Here is a 21,052-nt window from a genome sequence, read left to right as displayed (position 1 = left end):
CAAAGAACTCAAACAAATGTACAAGAAAAAAACAACCAAAAGGGGGCAAAGGATATGAATAGACACTTTTCAAAAGAAGACATTTATGCAGCCAACAGATACAAGAACCCTCATCATCACTGGCCGTCAGAGAAATGCAAATCAAAACCACAATGAGATACCATCTCATACCAGTTAGAATGGCGATCATTAAAAATCAGGAAACAACAGGTGCTGGAGAGGATGTGGAGAAATAGGAACACTTTTACACTGTTGGTGGGACTGTAAACTAGTTCAACCATTGTGGAAGACAGTGTGGAGATTCCTCAAGGATCTAGAACTAGAAATACCATTTGACCTAGCAATCCCATTATTGGGTATATACCCAAAGGATTATAAATCATGTTAGTATAAAGGCACATGCACACATATGTTTACTGCGGCACTATTCACAATAGCAAAGACTTGGAACCCACCCAAATGTCCATCAATGATAGTCTGGATTCAGAAAATGTGGCACATATACACCATGGAATACTATGCAGCCATAAAAAATGATGAGTTCATGTCCTTTGTAGGGACATGGATGCAGCTGGAAACCATCATTCTTAGCAAACTATCACAAGGTCAAAAACCCAAACACCGCTTGTTCTCACTCATAGGTGGGAATCGAACAATGAGAACACCTGGACACAGGAAGGGGAACATCACACACCGGGGCCTGTTGTGGGGTTGGAGGAGGGGGGAGGGATAGCATTAGGAGATATACCTAATGTAAGTGACGAGTTAATGGGTGCAGCACACCAATATGGCACATGTATACATATGTAACAAACCTGCACGCTGTGCACATGTACTCTAGAACTTAAAGTATAATTTAAAATATATATATATAATACGAAGAAGAACCAGAAAAATAAGTTCTAAATAAAGTAAACAAATAACATACATGTATTTATTTGGAGTCTGAGAAAGAGACAAGAGAATGGGCCAGAAAAAGATATTTGAACATATAATCACCCAAATTTTATCCAAATTTAGTTAGGCACAGGTTTTTGGATTCAGGTAACTCTTGCTTGCTTTTGATCCATCAATTCCACTTCTAGGAATTCATCCTAGAGATTTACCTCTGTATTAGTCTGTTCTCCACTGCTAACAAAGACATACTGGGTAATTTATGAAGAAAAGAAGTTTAATGGATTCACAGTTCCACATGTCTGGGAATCACAATCATAGCAGAAGGCAAAAGAGGAGCAAAGCCACATCTTGCATTGAGGCAGGCAAGAGAGAGCATGTGCAGGAGAACTCCCCCTTTATAAAACCATCAGCTCTTGTGAGACTTATTCACTATCATGAGAACAGCACAGGAAAGAAAATAATAACAGCACAGAAAAAAATTATTATTATTATTTCTGGGCTCTCTATTCTGTTCCATTGGTCTGGGTGTCTGTTTTTATGTCAGTACTGTGCTGTGTTGATTACTATAGTTTTAGAGCAGATTTTGAGATCAGGTAACGTGATGCCTCCAGTTTTGTTCTTTTTCCTCAGGATTGGTATGACTATTTGGGGTTGTTTTAGTCAGGGTTCTCCAAAGAGACAGAGCTGATAGAATATGTAGAGAGATATATGAAGAAGGATTTATTAGAATTGGCTCACTTGATTTCACAGGTTGAGAAATCTTGCAGACCATCTTTAAGTGGGAGAACCAGGAAAGATAGTAATGTGTCTCAGTCCAAGTCCAAACTGCAGAACCAACAAAGCTGTGGTGTAATTTTCAATCGTGAATGCTGGTGAGCATGAGGGCTACATGTATGAGTCCTGGAGTTCAAAGACCAGACAACCTGGAGTTCTGATGTCCAAGGGCAGGAGAAGAAGGGTGTCCTGTCTCAGGGAGAAAAAGTGAGAATTCTACCTTCCTCTGCCTTTGCTCCATTAGGCCCAAAACTGATTGGATGATGCCCACTCACATTGAGGGTGGATCTTCCCCACTCAGACCACCAACTCACATGGCTAATCTCCTCTGGAAACATCCACACAGACACACCTGGGATAGCCTGATCATCTAATCAAAACCACAACTACCTGGGCTTCCCTTTTAGCAAAAGAGGAATCAGTTCCTCCTGAAACATTAAGAATAATGCCTTACCTGCTATCTGAGTATGCCTTAATCAAGTCAACTCCAAAGTTAACCATCACAGGGTTTTTTGTGGTTCCATGAATGTTTTAGAATTATTTTTCTTTCTGGGAAAATGTCACTGGAATTTTGATGGAGAGAATCTGTAGATAACTTTGGGTAGTGTAAACATTTTAACAATATTAATTCTTCTAATCTATGAACATAAAGTATCTTTCTATTTATCCATGTCTACTTTCATTCTTCAGTGTTTCATAGTTTTCAGTGTCAAAGTCTTTTGCCTTCTTGGTTAAATTTATTCCTAAGTTTTTTTTTTAACTATTGTAAATGGGATTGTTTCCTTGATTTCATTTTTGGATAGCTTTTTTAAAATATAAATGCAATTGACTATTGTATATTGATTTTGTATCCTGCAACTTTACTGTATTGTTTATTAGGTCTAACAGTTTTTTTTTTGGTGGAGTCATTAATATTTTCTAACTATAAGATTATGTCATCTGCAAACAGGGACAATTTAACTTTGATAAGATTTAACTTTTGAGATTTGTAAACTGCTTTTCTTTATTGAGATGGTCATATGGTTTTTGTTCTTTATTCTGTTAATGTGGTGTATGACATTTATGGATTTGTACATGTTGACCCATCCTACATTCCAGGGAAAAATGCCACTTGATCATGGTATACCATCCTTTTAATGTATTGTTGAATTCAGTTTGCTAGCATGTTGTTGACGATTTTTGCATCAATATTCATTGAGGATATTATAATTTTCTTTTCTTGTAATGCCTTTGTCTGGCTTTGGAACCAGGGTAATGTTGGCCTCATAAAATGAGCTTAGAAGTATTTCCCCTGCTTCAGTTTTTTGAAGTAATTTGAGAAGGATTGGTACTAATTGTTCTTTAAACGTTTGGTGGAATTCACCAGTGAAGACATCAGGTCCTGGGCTTTTGTTTGAAAAAGATTTTGGTTACTGATTCAATCTTCCTACTTGTGATTGGTTTGTTCAGATACTCTATTTCTTCATAGTTTAGTCGTGGTTGATTGTAAGTTTCTAGAAATTTATTTCTTCTAAACTACCCAATTTGTCGGTGTATAGTTATTTGTAATAGTCTCTTAAGATTCTTTGTATTTCTGTATAAGTTGTAGTGTTCTCCTTTTCATTTCTGATTTTAGAGTCTTCTTTCATTTTTTTATTAGCCTAGATAAAGGTTTATCAACTTTAGCTTTTCAAAAGGCCCACTCTTAATTTTGTTGCTCTTTTATATTGCTTTCCGAGTCTCTGTTTTATTTATTTCTTCTCTGATCTTTGTTATTTCCTTCCTTCTACTAGCTCTGGACTTAGATTGTTCTCTTTTTCTAGTTTTTTTGAGAAATGATGTTACGTTGTTTATTTGAGGTTTTTCTTCTTTTTTAATGTAGGTGTTTATTGCTACAAACTTTTCTCTTAGAATTGCCTTTGCTGCTTCCCATAATTGAGTAAGTTGTGTTTACATATCATTGTCTCAGTATATTCTTTTATTTTCCCTTTGATTTTTCTGGGATCCATTGGTTGTTCAGAAGCATGTTTTTTAATTTCCAAATACTTGTGAATTTTCCAGTCTTCTTCCTGTTATTTATTTCTAGTTTTATGAAATTGTGGCCAAAAAAGATACTTGATATGATTTTAATCTTCTTAAATGTGTTGATTATATGCTTTAAAAGGCTCACCTATATCTTTCTTTAGTAGGTTTTACAACTTCTTGAATTATATTTGACTTATTAATGCATGCCATTTTTGACAAAAGTACGAGATAGAAATCTCTTATCCAGTTTGATTTATTCCACGTTCCTTCATATCTCCCATTGACTTAAGATGTGCTCTTTATCATACCACAAAATATTTTGTATCCTTTATTACATTCTTTATATATTTGTAGTTTGTGAGTACTAATTTATATTATTTATTGTGTTTTATTAAATCTTTTGATATTTTTTAGACCCAAGTTTCTTTCATTTATTTTCTTTTTTGGATTTTTCTTTTAGATATTTATTTTTAGAAATGTGAAAAAATAAACAGTAGAGAAAAACCTGTCCTTAGACAGGAAGACATAAGTATTGAAACTACTACATTCTAACTAAATGTATAAATTTAATAGAAGTATAATGAAACTATCAATAAAATGTATTATATAATTTGATACAGACCTTTTATTATTTTTCAATTAGGTCTTAGTGAAGATTTAGAATTTTCTTTTCATAGGTTTTACAATTCTCTGTTAAATATATTTCTACTTTATATTTTATGGCTTTTATTATATTTTGGCTAGCTATTGCTAATATAAGGGAAAAGTACTGAATTTTTAATATTTACTTTTATTATCTGGTACTGTACCAAACACATTTCTTACTTCTGAATCTAATTATTTTCGTTAAAATCTTGAATTTTTTATAGTAGACTATTAGATAATGTGTAAAGTAATAGATTTATGTTCTTATTTCAAACTTTTTCATCTCATTTTTTATCACGTTTTATTTTACTTATGGTTGAAGTTCTTAGCTATGTAAAATAGTAATGATAATGACAAACATCTTTGATTTCTTACATTAATGGAAACATCTTTGGTGTTTCTCCATGTTGTTTTTATCTAAAATAGTTGTCTTCACCATGTTAAAATTTGTCTGTTACTCTTAGTTTACGAAGCTTTTCTTATTTTCTTTTACCAAATGAAGAATAGATATTAAATATTATCAACTTTTGGATCCATGGAGATGATTGGTTTTGAATTTTAGACTTTTCTTAAAGGACCTTAGTGTTCATTTAATTTTCCATAAATATATTAATTTCCTTTGTAGTATATGTGGAAAATTGAGGTCCAGGTTGTATTTGAACATGTCCAGTGAAAAAAAAAACAAAACAAAACAAGACAAAATCAGCAGAAACAAAATAAAACAAAAAACCAAAAGCAGCTCAGTCCATTCTTGATATGTCTTCATTTACTAAACTTGGGTGACATTGATCTATAAATCAACAATCTTTTCAATGGTCTTCTAACTATTTATGAATCACTCCTTTGTTACCCAGTTCTTATTTTTCAATCGCGCCGACAAACATATCACACAATTGTTCTCTAAGTGAAACCATATTAATCACAAGTCCTTACAAAATAAGCATATGATAATGTCAGAATTTTGGACAACATCTATGTCAAGCTCAAATTAGAGCAAAAATGAAATTAGCAATCCATAGATTCTTCTATTTGTTTCTGATGATTAATAACATTTTAGCTGCAAGAGAGATACCAAATGTAAATTACTATTACCTCTTTATTTTAAACAAGAAAGTGAGGTTCAAAGATACAGCAGCACCTGCTCAGATTTTACTCAAACTGGAGTTTGCGGAGCACTTTCATTCATAGAGAATCAGCAGCCCCTCTGAAGCTTCTGAGGTGTTTCTGTTTTCACCTGGTTAATTCTACATGTGATAGGAATCGGAGCTCAGGGTTTCCATGCTTTAAAATATCCAGATGAAATCATGACTAAACTTTTATCTGTACTTCTGGCCAACCAGAAGTACATTTCCCAGAGAGACTTCTATGTTAGTGGGTTTCCATCAGCAACAGCAACTCACAAACTGCAGCTTTGTGTAACTTTTGAGTTTCTGGAGTCATTAAGCATTTAATGTTTTCTCAACCTTTTGCTCCTGGTGGCAATTTATTTTCCTTTCCCTTTAGGTTCCTTGCCTGAGACTTCCTAGAACAGCGGTCCTCAACCCCCGGGCTATGGACTGCTATCCATCTGTGGCCTACTAGGATCTGGGCCACACAGCAGGAGGTGAGCAGTGGGCAGGCCAGCAAAGCTTCACCTGTATTTAGTATTTACAGCTTTTTCCCATCACTTGCATTACCGCCTGAGCTTTGCTTCCTGTGAGATCAGTGGAGGTATTAGATTCTCCTAGGAGCATGAACCCTATTATGAACCATGCATGTGAGAATCTAGATCGTGTGCTCCTTACAAGAATCTAATGCCTAATGATCTGTCACTGTCTCCCATCACCACCAGATGGTACCACCTAGTTGCAGGAAAACAAGCTCAGGGATCCAATCAAGTCTACATTATGGTGAGTTGTATAATTATTTCATTATATATTACAATGTAATTATAATAGAAATAAAGTGCACAATAAATTTAATGTACTTAAATAATCTCCAAACCATCCATCCCACTCCACAGGTCTGTGGAAAAATTGTCTTCCACGAAACCAGTCCCTGGTGCCAAAAATGTTGGGGACCACTGTTCTAGAGGACAACCCTTTTTCTTTACTCATTTTTCTTCTATCAGCTTTTCAAAACACTGTGTTACATATATTATATGTACATGTATACATGTAATATATACATGTAATATATATATTACGTGTATATATGTAAAATATCAATTTTTGCAAAATCAAACTATTAATCAAACAGTGCAGATGTAGAATGAGGCAAAGGTCCTCTCTCAGTAACATCTCTTCCTCCGCCCACAGAGACACATAACTCACCTTCATCCTCATTTCTCAGAATGAATTTTTTTTATTTCAATGGCATGAACATACTACATAAACTTACATAACCTATAATTGCATAGCAACTTCCAACTCTGTAAGAACTATCAGTCCTGCGTTCACCCAACAATTTTTTTAACTTTAAAAACTATCGTTTCTTTGTTCACTCAGCTTTCTTCATGACTCCAGATCTACTCAATACTTCCATACTTGATTCAAAAATATATTATTTAATCATATTTGGTCTTTTTTAAAAATTGGTTTCACCATGTTTTTAATGTAAAGTGATAAAACTGCATAGATAACTATAGAATGCAGGAAGTTAGAGAGTGAGGTGTAATTGTATACCAGCTTATTGATGAAAAAACTGAGGCAGAGAGAGATTTAATGACCTCTCTGAAATCATGCAACTTCAGTTAGGGAAGTGGCCGAAATAAAAATCCAGGCTTTGAGACTTCTGACCTAATGATTCCACTTCATCATGTCATAAGCTCTTTCAGAATCTTCTAACATTTGTACACCACCTTATTCCTTCTGGGTACTCAATAAATGCCTGGGCTTGTTGGTCCAGTACTCACTATACTTCAAAAAAAAAAAAAAAAAGAAAAAAGCATGTCTTATCTTCCCACGTGATAAATTGATGTCAGAATAAAAGTTTACTGTAGTAATTTTTTTAGTGTGAAGGCTGTTAACTGTGAATGAAAAACAGTGTTATGAGAAAAGGTACAAACAGCTCAACTAACTGTAACAACAGTAAAATAAATGCTGTCTCAATTTTTGTTTTTTTCCTTTCACATGAAAGGTTAACACTTCAACTGACACTACAAGTGTTTACTAATTTGGCTTTAGCTCACAGAATTTGAATTGGGTGGAAAACCTTTGAATATTACTTTTCCCATGAATGTTTTCCCCATACTTGGTGTTGCCAAAGAGATTACCTTGGCGCTGTTTAACTTAACATTTATTGGCTAATTCATTCAAGCATCAAAGCTCATGAATACTTACAGACAGCAGTTGCCACAAACAAATATTAGGCAGAATATCTTATTGCTAGGCATAAAAACTAGAAAATTGTAAGAATTTTAAATTATGGCTCCACATGTTGAGAGATCAAAAAGGAAGGTTCTAACTTAAATCAGAAAGAACAGACTTCAGAATGATACGGGGGTTGTTTGTTTCCCCAGGGAAAATGTTCTTTCCAGGGCCAAGAGCATTTTCTTATTGTTTCTATATTCCATCCATCCACCCACCCATGCAGGCAGGCTCCCTACACACCTGTGTCAAATACAAAGCTGGATCCTCAGGACACAGTGGCTTCTGGTCTCTCTGAGTTTCAGTTTTAAATTTAAAGGCAAACTCAGAAGTTTCTAAATGTGTGACCTCTTTTCCCCTCTATCAAATCAATTGCTTTTTCCCAGACTTCCAACATTCATTTTGTTGTCCACCTGTTCATGGGAAGCAAGGGCACCTTTGCAGACAGATTTCAGTCTGGCTTTCTTTCATCCAATTGCAATGGGCCTCTGATCTGTTCATGGCTGGCTGCTTGCCATGCACTTCTCAACGAGCACCTCCTTGGAGGGGCCTCTTTTAACCATCTCATCTGAAGTAGTCATTCACCAGCTTCCATCACATCAACCTGTTTTATTTTCACTGCAGCATTTGTCCTTGGTATTTTTTCATTTGCTTATTTAATTGGTCCCCCTTTCTGCCATGAAAGCTCTATGAGGGCAGACAGGTGCCTCATCTGCTTGTTTGCCTGCGAATTCTGAAATGATTTGAAACGCAGTTGGCATTCATTAAATATTTGTTGACTGAATGAATGGATTCTTAATTGGCTACTACTGCTTGAAGGTCTACAAATACTGATTCATCCTTGTTGACAAGTTTTTACTTCTCACACGTGTGCATATTAATCAGACTTTAAAACTAAGTCTTAAAAATAAAAACAGCTTGGAAACGTGGGAAACATCTGGCAGAGAAATCATTCTGGCATGGGCAGTGATGGAAGGGAAATTTTTTTCTCTGAAGTAAGCAGGTTGTTGGCCTCTTTATCGGTATCATTGGAAAATGCTTGCCTATTTTTGTTGATTTTCTCAGGAACTGGGAACATCTGACGTTGGGAACATAAAAGTCCATTTTAAAGCAGAGTCATAATAACTTTAGGAGTTGAGAATAAGAGAGAAAATGCCCAAAGGAAATGAAGGCACTCTGGAGAAAGAAGAGGCTCGTGTCCCTTTTAAGGAACAGATTTCCCTGGCTTTTCGAGAGTGATACCTAAAGGAAGCTTCCTAGAAAGTCCGCAGTTGGTATCCTTACTAAATAAGCCAACTAAATAGTAGAGGGGAAAAAAATAGTGCGTGCCTGGCTCCTCCTAGTTCAGGCTCATACCGCCTCCTGAAAGTTGTGGCTACAGCACAGGCTTTGGCTGTTTTCTAGAACGTCGCTCGGATCCCTTTAAAGGTGGGGATCTTGACGGAGAATGCAGAATGCCGGGGGATGAAGGCGGGAGCTGAGGGCTGGAGAGTCTCTGTTGACATAGTAACTCTTCAGCTGTCTCCCTTGCTCTCCGCTCTTAGGCTTCGCTACCACCAGCGGCCCCGCCTGTGCCCTCTCTGCCCGGGAGTCCCGGACGCATCCTCGCGGGGTCTCCTCGGCCTGACCAGCTGAGGTCAAGGTCCCCTTTGCACCCCCTTAAGTGGTGATTTCTCCCCGGGCCAGTGGGCGAGCTACTTGCGGCGGGCGTCTGCACCTCCTGCCTCATCGCCGTCCCCTGGGCACCGGTCTGCCCAGGACCAGTTCAGCCGCTGACGCGCGCCCTCGGCACCGGGTGGCCGCTGGGACTGCCCACTCGGCTCCCCCGGGAGCGGGACCCAGGCCAGTCGGGCGTTCCCGCCATGAGCCAGAGCCCGGCGTTCGGACCCCGGAGGGGCGGTTCTCCCCGCGGCGCTGTCGGAGCCGGTGCGCGGCGCAACGAGAGTCAGGACTATCTGCTCATGGACTCGGAGCTAGGAGACGACGGCTGCCCGCAAGCCCCGCTGCCTTGCTACGGCTACTACCCCTGCTTGTGAGTGCCGGCGCGGGGCGGATAGGGCGCGGGCTGCGCGGAGGGAGGCTGTGCACTCGCAGGAGTGGCCGAGCCCGGTCCGCGCGCGTTCTGAACCCGCGTGTGTACCTCCTAGGACGGTGCTGGGAGGTCAGCGGGAACCAGGGCTGGGACCTGAGTGAATGGAGGGGCGCGCGGGGAGTTGGGGGGAAGAGGGTGTCTAGGTTTGCTCCTCGTAGGTACGCATGGATATGTTTGCCCACGAGAGTGAGACCGCAGAGTACCAACACCATTGCAGGTGATCAGATGGGTGGTCGATTTCTCCAGACCCCTTCATCCTGTGCTCTCCAAGAGACAGGATCGCTGCGTAACAGGCGTGATCTGAACAGGGGGCTGATTCAGATGTGCGCTCCGGTGACTCTTAGCTTCTGTGGGAGAGATAACTAGAACTCCAAGGGCTGGAGCCGCCTGGGTGCGTGCGGGTAACTCCTGAACTCGTGCGCCCGGCGGCGGTCTCCACGCTTGGCTTAGCGTTTCGGGCTAAGTGCTCAAGTCCTTGGACCGTGGGACAGCCAAAGTTAGATCAGGACCTCTCCCCGCTCCTGGGGCCTTGGGATGAAGACAGAAGTAGAACCAATAGGCCTCTCCACCGGCAGCGCGAAGCTTTTTACCAGGGGCGTCTGGGGAGACCAGGCTGTTAGGGGCGTGGGCTGGGAGACTCACGGGCTATAAAAGTGAGGGCGTCGGGGTCGTTTGTGTTGGGCTATGGGTAACTACAAGCTTTTGTTTATGAATCTAGGGTATTTTTTTCTTTTGGCTGGGTGGGTGATGGGAGGGGAGGTAAGGAGTAAGCAGAGTGGACTCCAGAAGAAAAGACTCTGCTTCCCCAACACTGCTGTGACCACATGTGCAGCGGGCAGATAGCATTTCTGTCCCATTGCCCCTTTGGGTGATTGAGTAGTCAAGTTTCCTGACTTGTCACATCCACCCGCAGGCGGTTTCCCGAGGTTCTAACTCTATAAACAGCTTTAGTTGTAGGGAGGAATCCTCCCCATAGGTGCCTGGCATACCCTCTTGATAGATGGGTGCTGTGTCAGGGCTGCCCAGCCTCAAGGCCTGCGGTGCCCTTCTGAAGTAAGAAGTGAGCCCCAGTAAAGGGAGCATCTAACTTTTCTCAAAGATAAAGGAAAATCGTTAGAACTGGTTTCATTCATCTTTGTGCTGTGCAAGTTAAGACCTTTTACAATTATGCATATATTTTTCTTTTTAAAAGTTCAAGACATAATTCCGTACCATACAATTCCCCCATTTAAGTTGTACAATGCACTATTGTTTAATACATCCTTAAAGTTGTACAGCCATCACCAATATCTAATTCCAGGACAATTCATCGTCCTTCAAAGAAATCTTATACTTCATATGTTAAATTAGAAGATATTTTTATTTCTCATAGTACAGACTCTTCCAACTTTAATGGGTAGCATACAAATCATCTGGAAATCTTGTTAGAATGCAGATTTTGAGAAGGCACGTCTTAGATACAGCCCAAGATTCTCCATTTCTGACATCCCTCAGATGATGACAAGGTTGCTAGTCCGTGGATCACCTTCTGAATAGCAAGGTGATATATGACAAGAAAAAAGAGTGGAAAAAAATAAATTAATCCTGGATATTCTGAAATGCTATTTTAAAATTTGCTTCGAAGGTGTAAGTTTAAGACATAGATGGAATTTTTATTGGCTTAAACTTGAGATCTCTGATGTCTGAGGGTTATAGGTTTGGCAACATTGCCTCCTGGCTAAACTAGGTGACTAAAAATTTATACTGCTTTTTAAAAATTAGACTGTCCCATGAACAAAACCTTTTTTCATTCTGTAATCCCTATAATCACTTGTCACTGTGTCTGTCAAAAAATTATTTGATTAAAAAAACTTGTGGTTATGTGTCAGTAGTGAGAGAGACTAAAGTAATAATGCCAAGTTGTCCTGAAAACTTTCCCTAGTGCTTTCTTCAAATGTGCCTTACTGCCTAATTTGTCTAATTATTGTCATTACGTTTTTTTAGCTATAGGTTCTCACTGTTACCCAGGCTGTCCTCAACATGCAGTATTTAGTGAATATGTATTTTTCTCCCTTAGTTCAAGAATCCTGGACTATTAAAAAATAGAACTGAGCAGCAGAGTGATCAACAGAAATATTTTAATGTGCTTCAATTCATAACATCCACCCTCTGCATGATGTCAGAGGTACTATAATACATGTAAGAGTGAGCCATGCTCTAGAATTTGAGCTTGGTTTTATGTTAATCTATTATTTCCAAAATGTTCTATAGCTACATTTCATCCACTGTTTTCTCTGACAAGGTTTTAATTGTTTTCCAGTTGAATAATCAACTAACAGAAAAATTTTAACCAATAAACAAACGTACTTCACACCTATGATGTATAAGAAAGAGCTAAAGAAAATTATTCCCTCTGGTAGAGTAGAAATCAACTCTTCCATATGCTTTTGACTTGTGAGTTACACAATTTCATTTTTTTTTCAGAGTGGGGGGTATACCATTTCTGAAAGTGGCAATCACTAGTACATTTTAGATATGAATATTGCCACTCTCTCAAATCATTGAGATTTTCCCTTATGAGATTCCAAGTCTTTGTAAGTTGTCATTTCTGTGGAATGAATTATATGACTCTTGCCAAAAATTTCTCTTTCAGTTTTCTTATTTAGAAAGATTTTACATATATTTATGGGGCTTTTACTTCTGAAAATTGTGGTAAATTATCTTATTTGTGAGCAATTATGTGTTATAAGGCCTTAATTGTTAAAGTAGTAACAAATTGAAATGGTGTTTAGAAGAAAATGACTCAGATTTTCTCTTTGTTCAACTTTCAACAGCAAATCAATTAATACACTCTATTGTTATCAATTTGTAATGGCTATTAGCAAGAAAGGCCCATGTCCTGCCAAGGTCCCAGGAGGCATTTCAGATTTCCTTTATTTAGAACTTTAAAGACATGTCTATAGTTCATCACTTCTGAACTTGGGGAAGAATCCCAGACATTAAAAAAAAGTTAAGCAGTTCTAAAATCTCAGGATCTGGAAACACAGTCCAACTAAACTTCCTAACTGGGAAGGAGTAATTGATTAATTATGAATAATGAAACAGTAAACTGTAAACTAAAGCACTGGCAATGCAGTTGACTAAGACAATCTGAAAAATTTATGGTTACAGACACCTAGCAGTACTGAATAAAAGATTTTAAATGATTTTAAAACATTTTCCAATTTTGTGAAAAATAAAAGGGTAATCTACCATGTGCTAAGAACAAAGACAAAGATTGTGAAGTGAAGATGTGGTTGTCCTGTGAGTTATGCATCTCAGTGACCAAGGAACCTGGAATCTAATGTCCATATGAGACAGAAAGAAGGCAAACTCTTGGTGCCAGATGAGGCAGAGAGCTGGAACTGAGATATCCCTGTCCCCTGCATAAAACCATTAAATAAAAATGTAGGCTAGAAATATATGCCCACCAGCATAGAGTGAGAACAGGAAATTTTATTAGTAAGGAGAACTCTCCCCCTTGAGAATATTGATTTTGGGGTTTTGTTTTATATCCTACCTAACTAGCCTAGAAATTCTCAACTTGGAAAATACTCCTGAGGCTCCTACAAGAGTAAAACATAAAATCATTATGAAAGACTAGTACCAAGCATCTAGATTGCCTAGGCTTTTCAAGAAGAAAGCAAGTCCTGCTAAAGATATGCTTGCTATAATGAATAACAAAACACACAAGGGAACAGTCAACCAAGAGTGAGAGTCAGTGGACGATACAATCCATGAGTGAGAGGCAATATAAGACATGCAGTAGCGAGTGGATTTTTTAAAAAGTTGAGATAATCAACATGAAAAAGAATATTTTAAAGTGTGTATAAATGTTGACAATATAAAACAAGAAATCAAACCTTAAGAAAAAAATGACATTTTTAAAGAAAAGGACAAATAGAACATCTATAAGTAAAAAATACAATTCTTACAAAAATTCAATGGAAGGGTTAAATGCAGATTAGAGCATAATTGATAATACCCAAAATGCAGAGACATAAAAAATATTTTATATGAACATTGTTAAGAGTAATGGAGCTAGAAGGTAAGAATTCCAGGAAAAGAAAACATGTAGAAGTGGGATAGGCAACACTTGAATAGATAATGGGTGAGGATTTTCCAGAAATAATGAATTTTCATGTTCATGAAGTATACCAATATTACTGTAAAACAGAAAAACCCTTTTAAACATATCGTTTAAATTGCAGAACACCAAAGAAGAGGAAATACTAAAAATTAATCAAAACATAGAGATCTGAATGAGAGTTTTAAAATTCAAAGTATTTACAGTGGAAATGCACTCATAGTATATTTTGATATTACCTTGGTTATAGAATGTATAGCTTGTAAGAACTATGGATTTGCCATTACATAAAAGGTTTACTCTCTAGTTTTTAATGGAGTCAGTGCTCCAATGCTGATAAGGTCTCTGATGGATATGTACTAAAATTTTTTTAAAGGTGACTTATTGAATCGCAGTCTTAGGGGAAACTGAAAGTGATTCTTAATTTTATCCTCTATTTCATATGAAAAAACAAAAAATGACTTTTAAAAAATGAGTCACAGATCCTTTAAAACTTTATTGACTTCAAGAGGGTTTTGGATGACCTGAACCCCATTTATGAACCCCAAGATCCAGAGTTTGAATTCCCAGTTTAAAGTAATGTAATATCAGAGACCACAAATAAATAAAATCCCCCACATAGTGCTTTCTTTTCTCCAGGCAAAAAAAGTTAGTGTTGAACACACTGATAAATAAATAAGGGAATGAAACACTCAAACTATAGGCTAGAGAATCTTTCCTGATATTACTTGCCAATAGGGTAACTTACTCTCTTAAAGAAGTTTAAGATTGAAGAACATGGACTCAGGCCTATGCATCATATTAAATTATCATACCCTTGTTATCTCTCCCTTGTTTTTGGCAACCCTGTTCATTGAAACATCTGCTACACATTTCTACACTTATTTGTTCACATGTCCTTTTCCTCTTACTAGAGTGTAGGCCACAAGAAGTGGGTCTGTCCTTCATCCCCCTATGCTTAACACAGTGCCTGGCAAAGAGAGGTGCCATGTAATTTATTCCTCAACAAAGATATTTCCTCCTCCTTGGTATTTATTCTAATAAGAAATACAATGATGTCAGCCACTTTAATAAAATAGCATCTGGACAGCTAAGTTAGGTAGAAGAGTGAATGTCTATATCAAAAGAGATACCTTTATCTTATATTCCAGCTGCCTGTCACAAAGACTCATCTTTCAGGGAATCTTCACTAATCACTACACGCTTCTTTTAGCTCTCTAGCCTGAGGCTCTTCCCTTAAAGTTCCCTCTGCACACCTGAGGTGAGGATATCTTTACCAAAGAGAATTACTAAAAAGGGAAAAACTCCTGGCTGGCTATAACTGCTCTTCCAGCTCATTTATGGAGTCTCCTAGGGACCGACCCTTGCCTGGACCCAAGCATCATCTCTCTGGCAGTGAGTGTTCTTGCTTTCCCTCTGCAGACCGTCCTCAATCAATCTAGTCCTTAGTCCTAGCCCAGACTGAAGAATGACTGCCTTCCCACCTCCCACCACAACCTTTTTCTTTGGTGTAATATCTACTTTCCAAACTTTATGTCTTTTAAAAATTCTCCTTCTTTCCTAGAGGATTGACATTAGATATGTCTACTGCTTTAAGCAAAGATACCACCACTGACCCACAGAGGTGTGGCTTTACTTTCTGACCCCAAAGGGGCAGTCACATCAGAACATGACAGCCCAGCAGCAGTATGAGGTATTTCCAAATAAAATTAAAGGGCTGATTTTCTTACAAGACATATTTATTGAATGATACGTGAAATCAATAAAAGAGAACATGCACGACACCATGATTTCTTATACATATGTAGTGGTTTAGAATGCAGAAAGAATCCTATAATTTATTATACCCTTTGAAATAGCATCTATAACCATAAAGCCAAGACCTGGACTTTGGTGAAAGATTTGCAGTGTGGAAGCTTGCTCTTCCAGGGGAAAAGCACGTGTAAAAACCACCTTTGAATCTGGCTCACCTTCTATTAGGAGTAATCACCTCCCCCAACCACTTGGATTAATGGGGGGTCTCATAACTGATGACTTTGAAGCTCTGTGTTCTGCATGGAAACGACCTGTTTTGTGTTGAAACCTCCCCTGGCTTGAAGTAATCAACTGCACTGGTAACACATTATTATCATGAAACATTTTTAGGATGCTAGCATTGTAGGTTGTGGAATGATTGCCAGATGTTCTTAAAAGCCCACATTTATTCTGTAACAAAATGTTTGCCTCCAGGAAGAGATTGCATAATTTTTTTTTCTCTAGACAGTTATGCTCCTTGAGTTGTAAGAAGTAACTTCATAAGGCAATTCATCTTAAAGAAGGTAAAAGTCATAAAAGGAAAACATTTTCTTGAGTCCATTCTTATTTTTCTCCCTCTTTCATAAAAAATGCCAAATATAATTGGTTCCAGTTGGATACAATTACCATGTGTGATTGCTCTTTGTTTAGGAATCTTCTGATGGCTTTCAATACATGCAGAAGTGCTCATCCATATGCCAAATTTCAATTAAACTTTGGCATCTAAAATTTGATATGCTGCTCAAGAGGCTTTAAGCCATTGGAACTGACTGAATCACAGTTCTTATAGAATCTCTGTTTAGAGCAGAATACAGAAATGAGTGTTACACATACTCAAACAACCTATATGATTGCAGCATAACTGTTCTCCACCTAATTCAGCTCTCAGCCATGACAAAGAGGAGAAATGATGTTAACTAGAATTAGATACAGTTTAATGTAAGTTGCTGTTTCTGTAAAGGACTAATCCAAAATATTTATGTATATTTGGGGCAACTAACATTTTTTGAATACCTATTCTGTAGCAGGTTATTTTCTAGTTGTCATACAAATGTAATTTGATCTTCAGAGCATCCACTCAGCTATTTTTAGCGTCCATTTTATAAAGAACAATGTTGAAATTTAGAAATGTTAAACAATGTGCAGAAAGTTATACAGCCAGTAAGTCGTTGTCAAGTGGGCAAAACCCAATATATTTTGGGCTGGAACACGCGGACCGAGGGGCTGGCAGGTTGCACGGAGTCCTCTATTCTCTCAGTATCCCATATCTCAGTCCTCTATTCTCTCAGTATTCAGCCAGGCACAGCTGGATACAGGTGGATTATGCTCTTCAAAAGTGCACTCACTCCCATTCCTTCTCTTCTCCCTTTTCATAGGAATTTGGAGAGCCACACATTGGCTCTGATCTAGTGAACTAACATTCCTTGTGCTGTGCTCATTATATCTAAGTTATATCCTGGGTGCAGGCAGAAGACTGGAAGAAAGGGGCATAAATAGCAGTAATAAGTATACTTAACCCTCACTTTCTCTTTCTGTTGAAATCTTAGCCATCTTTGAAGGTCAAGCTTTATATCTCCCTTATTTCATTAAGTCATTAATCTATTTATTCATTCATCTCTATTGATTTTATATGATTATGTCCAGCAAGCATAGAAATAATAGCTAGATTTATTAGAGATTTCTGTGTGCTAGGCCATTCTCCATGTGCTTTGTAGGTATTAACTCATTTAATCCTCATAACCTATGAGATACGCATTTGTATAATCCTTACTTTACTGATGAGGAAAGGAATCACAGTAAAAAGAAGGTAGGTGACTTGCCAAATGCTACACAGCTAGCAGTTGGCACAAATGGGAAGAAAGAAAGGGAAGAGCAAAGGATTTTGTTTTATCTCTTATTTCAATAAAGAGTGAAACTAGGTTTTGGAAAATTGCCAATCTTTGTCACCAAAGGAAGACTATGAACGTAACAAAATTGTGTTACATTCCGATTGCTAATGTTACCAAAGATCTACAAACTGATCATGACTAAAGATGGTGAAAGGCAAGCCTTTCTTTTACTTTTCAATGCCATCATGTGGATAAAATTGCTTCTCTGCTATAATGCAGGTTGTTTTAGAGACATTGACTCACATGACAGTGTGAAACTGGGGATTTCACCACAAGATTTGCATAATTTTAAAGCATTTACATGGTATTCATCTAAAAATATAAGTTGCTGGGAATCAATTATAGTGTGGATAGTCATGTTAAGATTGACTGCCTATTCAAAGCAGAGTTCATGTTTCAATTGCAGCAGCTTTGGTTTGTGACACAAAAAGCATTTTGTCCTGACTTGTAGTAGCACAAAACCTTCAAAAAAAAAAAAAAACAAAAAACAAAAACAAACAAACAAAAAAAAAAAAAAAAACCTAGGAAGAATTCTTTTCAGGGGACTCGCTAACAAAACTATCTTAAGAGTTATGAGTCATAATAAGAATTATAAATGGCAATTTCTAAAGGTAACTTAAAATTCTTTTAGGGAGTTAAACTGTTACAGATAAAATCATTTTGTTGTTACTGTGTTAGCCTTCTTGAAACAGAATTTTGCATGGAGTAGATTGAAGGGTGGCAGAAGCAGCTATAAAAAGCTGATCCCTGGGCAGTAAGAAAATCCTCACACTTACCTAGAGGAAGGATTTCTGCAGGAACCTTTTTCTTGGAAGGGCATTGAAGGCCAGACACTGTATTCCATCTGGAAAGATGCTTAATTTATTTCAACAAACATTTGTTTAAGTTCCTTTGGTACATTAGGCACCATGTTAGGGTAACCATGAGTACCATATAGCACGAAGTCTAAGCTTCTATCAATTGTAACCTGCTCTGACATTTTATGTATCTTTAAGAAGTAAGCAAAAAGAAGGGTTATCAGTTAAATTATATCTTAGATTTGTATTTTATACTTCTTAAAACAGTTCTTTATACTCAATTAGATATAGATTTGGATCATATATAACTCAAGCACATAATAAAAAAGATATAAACAAAATACATTTGTTATGGTATTCCTAAGTTCCTTCACATTTAGGGATGGAGTCTTCAGAATCGCTTTTCAACTCAGAAGCTTCAGTGCCCATATTTTTTCACAGTGCTGTGCTCTGTGCTGAAAGGACATTGGTGATAAAGGATTTCTTTAAAACAATCTAAAGAATCCATAATAGACCAAAAGCTTTTGGTGCTAGACTATTAAACTGAGTTTGCAATTACATATAGCTAGCCTATTTCAACTAACAGTTCCAGAACGTGGCTAAACAAATCTGATTCCACACTGTTCCTCATGTATTCTCCACCCTTCTCAACACACACACACACACACACACACACACACACACACACACACACACGTTTCTTAGGCTTGAAAGGAGCTTCACTACTGTTTCCAGGATTTTTTTCAAGCCATGCCATTCATTCTGAAACTCTGGATGCCATTGTTTTTAATGTTGGCACATGCACTGATGATGAAAACTATGTCACGGTAATGACTGACACTTGACTGACAGTGATTGCAAGAAGGCTTAGGTTATAAGACATGTTGTATCTAGAGAAGTTAAAATGGGAGAAATATGTGTCTTAGAATCAATGAAATATGATGTTCAGTGTGCTAGAGTTACTGTAAATGAGGAAGAAGAGGAAACATGAAAGATTACAAGGCAAACAGTATTGTTTATGATCTGTCCAAAAGCTAAGAAGTTTGGATTTTATTCTCTAGCTGACTTTAAAACACAGATAAGACTATGCCAGGCCCTTGCTTTATTTACATTAGCTTATTTGATCCTGATAACAAACCTGGGTGGTTGGTAATATTATTTCTACTTGTAAATGCAGAAAAAGAAGTTCAGAAAGGTAAAATAATTTGCCAAAGAATTAATGGTTCTTAAGTATCTCAGGATTTGGGCTCATATTTGACTGTTTTGTTTATTTGCTTGTTTGCTTTTACTGTTCTACGCTTCCTCTGAAGTAGAATACCAGTTTGATGAGGAAAGGATGTACTCTGTAAAAAATGACTAGCATCTGGTAGGGACTCAAGACATATTTGTGAAATGAATAAATCAATGCCTGCCTTATACAAAATGATTTCAGTGTATTGGCCTTATCTCTACAATTCTTACCTCTACGGACATCATACGGTATCACCAGACTTTGCCTTTAGGGTATCAAGTTTTCATCTTAGCATTTTTAGAAACACATTATTGGAGTTTTATATTCTTGAAGCTTAGGTCATTTGACAAGTTGCATTTTTTAAATTAAACTTTAAATTCTGGAGTACATGTGCAGAACGTGCAGGTTTGTTACATAGGTATACGCATGACATGGTGGTTTGCTGCACCCATCAACCTGTCATCTGTATTAGGTATTTCTCCTAATGCTATCCCTCCCATAGCCCCTCACCTCCCGACAGGCTATGGTGTGTGATGTTCCCCTCTCTGTGTCCATGTGTTCTTCTTGTTAATCTCCCACTTAGGAGTGAGAACATGTGGTGTTTGGCTTACTGTTCTTGTGTTGGTTTGCTGAGAATGATGGTTTCTGGCTTCATCCATGTCTCTACAAAGGACATGAACTTATCCTTTTTTATGGCTGCATAGTATTCCATGGTGTATATGTGCCACATTTTCTTTATCCAGTCTATAATTGATGGGCATTTGGGTTGGTTCCATGTATTTGCTATTGTGAACAGTGCTGCAGTAAACATACGTGTGCATATGTCTTTATAGTAGAATGATTTATAATGCTTTGGGTATATACCCAGTAATGGGAATGCTGGGTCAAATGGTATTTCTAGTTCTAGACACTTGAGGATTGCCACACTGTCTTCCACAATGGTTGAACTAATTTACACTCCCACCAACGTGTAAAAGTGTTCCTATTTCTCCACATCCTCTCCAGCATCTGTTGTTTCTAGACTTTTTAATGATCACCATTATAACAGACATGAGATGGTTTTATGGTTTTGATTTGCATTTCTCTAATGACCAGTGAAAATGAGCATTTTTTCATATGTTTGTTGGCTGCATAAATGTCTTCTTTTGAGAAGTGTCTGTTCATATTCTTTGCCCACTTTTTGATGGGGTTATTTTTTTCTTGTAAATTTGCTTAAGTTCTTTGTAGATTCTGGATATTAGCCCTTTGTCAGATAGATAGATTGCAAAATTTTCTCCCATTCTGTAGGTTGCCTGTTCAATTTGATGATAGTTTCTTTTGCTGTGCAGAAGCTCTTTAGTTTAATTAGATCCTATTTGTCTATTTTGGCTTTTGTTGCCATTGCTTTTGGTGTTTTAGCCTTGAAGTTTTCGCCCATGCCTATGTCCTGAATGGTATTGCCTAGGTTTTCTTCTAGGGTTTTTATGGTTTTAGGTCT

At 37.5% G+C, this 21,052-nt stretch overlaps 1 protein-coding gene across 1 annotated transcript in view; it reads left to right on the top strand.

The window, feature by feature from the left end:
* Positions 1 to 9,104: 9,104 nt before the first annotated feature.
* TRPC6 (transient receptor potential cation channel subfamily C member 6) overlaps positions 9,105 to 21,052 on the top strand; it is a gene marked incomplete at its 3' end in the record, with an annotated part of 115,018 nt that continues 103,070 nt past the window's right edge. Inside the window, 1 exon segment of the mRNA XM_017888591.1 lies at positions 9,105 to 9,699. Within this exon segment, the coding sequence (XP_017744080.1) occupies positions 9,530 to 9,699 (170 nt within the window).

Source organism: Rhinopithecus bieti, unplaced genomic scaffold (assembly GCF_001698545.2).
Source record: "Rhinopithecus bieti isolate Rb0 unplaced genomic scaffold, ASM169854v2 scaffold_18434, whole genome shotgun sequence".
In the NCBI taxonomy this organism is placed as follows: Eukaryota; Metazoa; Chordata; class Mammalia; order Primates; family Cercopithecidae; genus Rhinopithecus; species Rhinopithecus bieti.
The sequence above is the reverse complement of the archived record's forward strand: the minus strand, read 5'-3'. Positions and strand labels throughout refer to the sequence as shown.